Here is a 7,549-nt window from a genome sequence, read left to right as displayed (position 1 = left end):
ACACAATCATTGCAGGTGCCCTATAAAGAAATTACTTGTAAATGGCTATTGGTTTCAATTAATTTTGCTCTCTTAGGCTCCTAGAAGTTGGCTTAATTGCTTCTTAGGCCCAAGAAAAAGCCTTAACAAAAAGACAAACATATTAATAACATAAAAATAAATATCACGCTCTGTGCACAGTCTTCTCGGTAGTAAGCTAGATTTCTCCACGGGAGAAATGTCACAAAAAATGAACAGACAGACGTGGGGATACAGCAGAAATTTAGGATTAGCTAATGCCTACAATTTTCTCTTACTCCAGTGACAGGTGTCAATGTTGATCAAAATTTTCTTTTATACTTAGTTTACGTGTGAATCTTTGAATAGGATATTTTCAAGAGTCATTATGCCAGAGTAAAGGGCTGCACAGCAGGGAAGCAGTGTACTTCAGCTCAATACATCTATTGTCTGACAGTCTGGACTGGGGAGCTTCAAGCAGGGACTGAATCCATTTTACAAAGACAACTTGTTTCTGCAGACAAAAGGTATCACCTGCAGAAAGCTCTCTAAAGAACGGAGTGTGAATCTTCTTTGGCATAATAAATGTTCCACAGACATTCATTTTTCATGCAGGTAATCCTTAGGGGCTACTCCATTTTATTCAGATCATGCATATTTCATCTATTAGTGTGTGATCTTGCCCTGTGTCGGGGAGTCCTCAGAGTGAATTTGAGATAACAACTAAGTATTTTTAGAATTTGAAAAAAAAAAAGAGATAAATTTAAAGTATTACTGATAGTATGTATTTTCATTGAAGTGTCAGGTCAATGACAAATTTCCAAGGTTCAAAAGCTTGTTAGTTCCCTGGTTGCCCAGTAAGTCTGAGGTTTGGTTCCGTGAGTTACAGGAAAACAGGCTCAATGTTAGCTTCTCTCAGCTTTTTGAAAGTCCTTGCATGTCATTTTCTAATAATCTTTGTTCCTACTCAAACTTCAATAGCAAGGGAAAAGAAACAGGTTTTTATCTTTAACATGGTTTTTAGAGGTTTTACAATTTTGAAGATTTTTGGAGAAAGGAGCTAGTTCTATTGGTTACTTTATATGTTAGCACACAAAGGAATTACAGATGGGAAGGAGAGTGCAAATGACTGTCAGAAAAAAGTCTCATGCATTTAAGATTTTTTTACAAGTCAAAATATACATCCTCCTGTTGCCACCCATTCCTTAATTGTATAGAACCATTCCCATCTCATCTGTCTCCTTCATAGCTCACTCAATTGGGATTAAAAATACTTCTCTTGCAAAGGAACTTATATATCTTATACCCATCAGTTTCATCAGTGGCGTTAATAAGAAATATAGCAGCAGCTTGGGTTGAGTCACCCATCATATCCCCCATTTCTGGGGATTTAATTGTGTAAAATGACAGGTACATGAAATTAGGAGGAAAAAGCAATCTGCAGACTTTGGCACTAGCACACATAACATTTTGTTTGAGTTGTTAAGGAATGAGGTTTGACAATCACTACACAGGAATTACAAAATTAGAGATCTGCAGACAACAAACAATCATAGGCATTGGTTTTCAAATTAATGCCCCCATCCACCCCCCACCCCATATAGTTTCAATTATAATAAAAATAGAGATCTTAACATCAGAATTTTGCTGTTAACTCTTCAAGCCACACGTACGGTTTGAAGCACCAAATCCACAAGTTTCTCCAATCAAGTTTAAATGAACAAAAACGGAATGAAGACGGAAGGATGCCAAAGCAACTGTTGTTAAACGAAGCTGTAACACAAAGTTCTCCCCCAAACACAGGGTATTAGCGTCTAGTTCAAGTACTACCAGGCTGTATGTAGATCATGTCTCAGACAGGCTCCAGACAAGAACTACAAGTACTTCTGGTTCTAGGGGGCATCATCCGTGATACCAAAGCAGGGCAAGGATCTCTTTTCCATCATCGATTTTCTGAAAGTTGCAACCCCCCTTGCGATGGGCTGTGGCAGGGTCGGTGCTGAAACTGGGGTTTGAGGGGAGAAAGTGAGCCCCCTCCTCAGCTGTTTGAACAGTTCTCCTTTAGAGCTCTCGCAGGGCTGTCCTGGCTTCTCAGGATCCATTGCCCTTGCTCAGAAGAGAGAGCCTCACTCCGACCCAGTAACAGTCAAAGAGTCGACCTACCTGTGGAACCAGACACAGCATGGTCCCCCAAAGGCCGCTTAGGCGACCCCACTGCAATGGACAAGTCAGCTTGTGCACTTAAAGCGTATCAGTTTATGGAGCGCTTGTTTGAAGTCCTCGTTGGACATGGTATAGATGATGGGGTTGATGAGGGAGTTGACATAGCCCAGCCACGTGAAGAAGTCAAAGATGGCCAGGTGGAACCAGCAGGCATCCTTGCAGATAGGCATCACCAGGGAGATGATGAAGAAGGGCAGCCAACACACGATGAACGCTCCCAAAATGATTCCCAGGGTCTTGGTGGCTTTGCGCTCCCTAGCGGCCATGAGTTTCTTCTTCTCCAGCAGGGCGTCGGAGACTCGCACTTTGACTTGGTTCACGTGCACAGGAGACCCCGATTCGCTGGGTAAGTCTGCAGCCCGCGAATTAATGGAGGTGACGGAAGACGTGGACCCGGGCGAGTCAGTAACCAGCTGGGCTCGGGTCAGACGCTTGCCGGTTCTGTTGGGCGTCTGTTTCAAAATCCGGGAGCGGGCTTCCACGTAGATGCGGCCATAGAGGGCGATGAGCAGCAGGGTGGGGAAGTAGAAAGCGCCCACCGTGGAGTAGACAGTGTAGAGGATGTGATCTGTGTTCACCACGCAGTTCGACACCTCCTCCTCGGCTTTGGCCTGACGCCAGAAGAAGGGCGGCAGCGAGATGGAGATGGAGAAGACCCACACGAGCGCGATCATGACCGCCGCCCTCTTGGGAGTCCTTTTAGCCGAGTACTCCACGGCGTCCGTGATCGCCCAGTAGCGGTCCAGGGCGATGACACAGAGGTGCAAGATGGAAGCAGTGCAACAGGTGATGTCCGATGACAGCCAGAAGTCGCACACCACCTGGCCCAGCGTCCAGCGTCCCGTGACCGTGTACACGGTGCTGACGGGCATGACCAGGATGGATACCAGCAGGTCGGTGACCGCCAGGGAGGCGATCAGGTAGTTGGCGGGGGTATGCAGCTTCCGCGTCCGGTACACAGTGGCGATCACAAACGCATTGGAGAGCGTGGTGGCCAAGGTGAAGAGCGCCAGCAGCACGACCAGTACTACTTTCCAGGGCAGGGCTATGGAGTCCTGGTAAATGTAGCTCTCGGCGCTGCAGTTGTGGGAGGGAGCAGCAGAGACGTTGGCTTGCGAAAGCCCCGTCTGGGAGCTCACGGACAGCGGCGGGGCACACTGAGCGCCCGCTTCCTCCATGTCTCTCCAAGCGCAGCTCTCGGGCATGGAGCGGACGAGGACGAGGAAAGGACCGCTGAAGGGACCAGAGTCTTGTCCCCTGGTGGCTAGTCGGATCCGTGGGTTCCTCAATTACTCCTCCACCCAGGTTCCCAGGTGAACCTAGAGGTCAAGGGCGAGGCAGACGAGGCCGGCGGGCGCGTCCCCTGCACTTCGGGGCGCCCGTCGCTGCCGCCGCGTTTCTGGCTGTTCCTCTCTACGCCCCGTCTTAGCCCCGGGTTGCTAAGGGCTGGTCCACAGAGCCCCGCTGCGCTCCGGCTCCCACCGGGGCGTCTAGAGGAGGAGGCTGTGGTTTTGTTTGAGGAGGGAGCATCGGCCAGGTGGGAGGTCTTACCCCAGTTGCTCGGGGCTGAGAGTCTCCTAAACCGGGCGCTCCGGGATCTGCAGACTCGGCCCGCACGAGTTTCCTAGCTGTCGAGACCAAATCTTGCAGGCCAGCGAGGGGTCCTGATCTTGCATTCCCGCCCTCCTCCCCAGGCTGGGGCAGTTTTCCTGCGGCGGCCGCGGTCGCCAGAGCTGGGCGGGGTGAAATCTGGGAGCGGCGCTGCGCCGCGCCTCGCGCCGGAGCTCTGCCCGCCCTTCTTTTCACGCGCTGGCCACTCCGGCGAGCTGCCCCGCGGAGAAGGGGCCGCAAGAGGTGGGACTCGGGGGCTGGGGCTGCGGCTGCTCGCGCCGCGCCGCCGCCGCCACCTCGGTCCCACGGGCGCCGCTCGGAGCCATGCCGCTGGGCGCACGGGTCTGGGGGACCTGGCGCAGCGGGCGGGGAAGGGGCAGGTGTCTGGGGGAGCTGCAGGGACGCGGCATACGCCGGTCCGGGAGGAGCGTGTGAGTGGCGGAGCGGTCGGGCTCCTTTTATAGAGTCCAGGTCCGGTCCGCCGGAGCCGTGCAACTCTTGCCGTGCGGCGAGTGCCAACGCCGGCTCCCCAACACCTTCCCTTTTTCTCTCTCCCTCCCTCCTATCCTCCCGCCCGGTTCTCTTCCCCGCCAAGGAAGCTCCCGCCGGGTCCTATCGCCGTCTTCTCCAGGTCCCATCCCCTGGCCCCTCTCCCAATCCGAACACCCGGGAGCCGCGGTTCTGGTCGGAATGGGGTTGAGGGCGTCCCGTCCATGCTTCTATCTTCTTCCGAGCTTGCTGCACGCCCCTCCAGTTACACTCGCACCCTCAGCCGCGGGCACGTGCACAGCCTCACTAGGCTCCTTACTAGGTCCCTTACTAGGCTCCTAAGTACCGTCCCCCCCACCCCACCCCACCCCGACCCCAGTAGGCCCGGCCAGCGCTAGGTGGAGCCAGCCGCAGTCTCTGACCTCTCCACTCTGGAATTTTATCCAGCCCTGCGGGCCACACCCAAGTTAGAAGGAGGCGCCAGTAATATCGCCTTAGAAGGAAATGGCCAATACTGCATTTTATACTTCGGGATTCAAGTCATAAAGTCTCGGTACAATACAAACTAATTTTTCATATCTGATTTTAGGAATCTGTGCTTTCCATTTAATCCCTCCCCTTTAACTGTGAGTCGACAGGAAAGAAGAGAGAGAAAAAAAAAACTGCAAAAATGTACAAGTATCACAAACACAAGCACACTGTGAAATTAAACCGTCCGCTCCACCCTCCCACTTCAGCCTCTCAGCAGTTCAGTGTCTCAGGAAAACAGTTTGCAGTGAGCGCGCTCGCTCCTACAGCCCGTCTAGAAAGGAGGTCATCAGAATTCAAGAAACAAACGGGCTCTGGGACCACGACCACCAGCACCATCCGTGCGCCTCCTTCGGCTTCAACAAATACATCGGGGTATCACCCATACGCGGCTCCAAGCAATACCAGTACCTCGGTCCCATGACCCCGGAGCAGGTGCTCTGTACCCGTTCCTCCTCCATCCCTAACAGAAACACATGTAGAGTAGAAGTACAAGTCAGAGAACATTTAAAGAAAAGTACCAGGAAAGGACACCGTATTTTCAGCCGTGAGAGCTAAGTGATCCCAACTGCGAGTTCCAAGCGTCTAGCTCCGTGTTTGGCAGCTAGAGTGCATTCAATAAAAACGACCTTATAATTGCACTTATCAGGATAAGTGTAAGCACATTTTAAAGAGAATTATTCAGTTTGGGGCCGGAGATTATCTTGCCCGTTCAGTTTAGAAGAGTCATTGAGATCCTTTGAAAGAAGAGCTTTTTACCCAAGGTGACACAACCCTAACCCCAGTTCCCTTGATTCCCGCGCCTCTAAGCCAACCAGACGGGCAAAAAATCTAGTGCCTGATCTATGCTGGGAATTCTTCTAGGCATCTGGGTTGTAAAGGCCAATGGGGTAGACCCAGACCCAGTTTTCAAGCAGTTTACATTCTAGAAGAGGCAGGCATGCAATAATAACATGAACAGGTAAATAATTAGCATACTTTCATATAGTGTTAAGTGTTATGAAGAAAATAAAACACATTCATGTCTTGAGAGTGAGGGTCCTTCTTTAGGTGGAAATTCTCCAAAATCGTCCTCTGGCTGCAGTCTGGGCTGCAGCAGCCAAGCTGGGTATAAAGGCACCACCCTCTCTGGCCTCTCCTGCCTTCCCTAGTGCCCAGCATCGCTCCGGTAAATTTAAGCGTCATTTGCACCGCATCTTAAGGGGTCCTGCCCATCCTTCCACCCCACCCACCTACATCAGGCCGCTGGCGAGTTAACTTATTTTGCAAACTGCAGAGCTCTCTTAGAAACCGCAGCAAAGGAAAGCGAAGCAGGAGAGCCTAAACCACTAGGTGGAGGCGTTAGTCAGGACGGAGCAAAAGTGTGTGTGGGCGCTGGGGGCAGGCGGCGTGAGGGGAACGGGCAGGAAACTGTTTTCCCGCTACCTTAGGGGAGCGGGGCAAGGTTAGAGAGAACTGCTGAAGGGATGCGGGGAAGAGGAAGGCAAAGAGGAATGCTAGAGGCTGCAAGCAGCCTTTCCTTTTGCAATTTAATTGCTCCTCCTCGGGCTTGGCTTTAGCGAAGCGGGGAACCTGTGGATTTCTCCAGCCACGCCTTCGCTGCTTCGCGAGTCCCGGACCCTGAGTGCAATCTACCACCACTGGGAGGAGTTTGATTTTTCCTCCTTTGGTTAAGAATTTGCGTGAACACACCCAGCCATCACACGGATGGGATTTTGGCAGAATTTAGTGGAGAACCGTCCTTCATTAACTTGGCTCCCTTGTTTCACTCACTTTTTTTTTGCACTTAAAAACATATAAAATATAGATATTTGCACATGAGTGCATGTTTGTGAAACACTCCAGAGACCAGGAAATCTTTAAAGTCGCCTCTGCCAGGGTCGCCCCTGCGGAGGAGGGTCCCTTGGCCGCTCTGCAGTCCGCAGCCGCGCTGGGCAACGTCCCTTCAAGTCTGCAGGAAATTCAGCCGACACAGACTCAGCTGGAGGGGCAAAGAGGGAACCGAGGTGGGGTACTGAGCTTCTGCTTGACTACCGGGCACTGAAACTGCGAATTAATGTGCTCCCCTCATCAGCTCCAAGCAAGCGGAGTGGTCTTGCAGCAGAAACTGGGGAGGTGGGGGATAACGCTGCAACTGCAGCGACGCCTGTGATTAGACACGAAGCCTGAGAAGGTGAGCTGCAGAGGGACCACAGAAGAATCGCCCCTCCAAGAGACCGAGCCTATGCTAGAAGGAAACGCTACCGCTGCTGCCGCGAAACACGAGGCGCGGTCCTCCGGGGTTGCAGCGCAGCGCTAACGAGACCCGACGCAGTGAAGACAAGCCCCTTCCACCTCCACGCAGCCCCAACAGACACCCGGTAGAACGTGCTGCAGCTCAGCTCTGGCTTGGCTGGAAGCCAGCCAGCCCTCTGGTCTGTGCGCTTGCAACATCCCTAGACTCTTTCCTGCATCTCCCAGAAAGAGACTTTAACTCCAGGGCACAGGAGCAAAGAACTTCCTTGTGAATTTTATCTTTGCTTTGCAGAAAGAAGAAGAAAAAAAAAAACCTGGAACACTCACGCTCTCGTCGCTTTGCTCTTTTGATAAAGCAAAGTGCAACTTCACACTCTGCATCCCCACCAGTTGAAAAATCCACAAGCAGTCCCTAACCACAAAGTGTGAGGACCTGGCAAGCTACTTCTTGCAGATTCTGCTTCCT

At 51.8% G+C, this 7,549-nt stretch overlaps 1 protein-coding gene across 1 annotated transcript; it reads right to left on the bottom strand.

Annotated features, from left to right (window-relative positions):
* Positions 1 to 1,352: 1,352 nt before the first annotated feature.
* HTR1B (5-hydroxytryptamine receptor 1B) lies at positions 1,353 to 3,440 on the bottom strand. Its single transcript, XM_067702736.1, has one exon. The coding sequence runs from the start codon at positions 3,423 to 3,425 to the stop codon at positions 2,226 to 2,228; it is 1,200 nt and encodes a 399-aa protein (XP_067558837.1). The 5' UTR covers positions 3,426 to 3,440; the 3' UTR covers positions 1,353 to 2,225.
* Positions 3,441 to 7,549: the final 4,109 nt, after the last annotated feature.

The sequence above is a fragment of the Pseudorca crassidens genome, chromosome 13, assembly GCF_039906515.1.
Source record: "Pseudorca crassidens isolate mPseCra1 chromosome 13, mPseCra1.hap1, whole genome shotgun sequence".
NCBI classification, from domain to species: Eukaryota; Metazoa; Chordata; class Mammalia; order Artiodactyla; family Delphinidae; genus Pseudorca; species Pseudorca crassidens.
This window is presented reverse-complemented; position numbering and strand designations above follow the sequence as displayed.

What these genes read in the sequence shown, in the direction of transcription:
- HTR1B (XM_067702736.1), bottom strand. Translation starts at nt 3,425, where the DNA reads ATGCCCGAGAGCTGCGCTTGGAGAGACATGGAGGAAGCGGGCGCTCAG.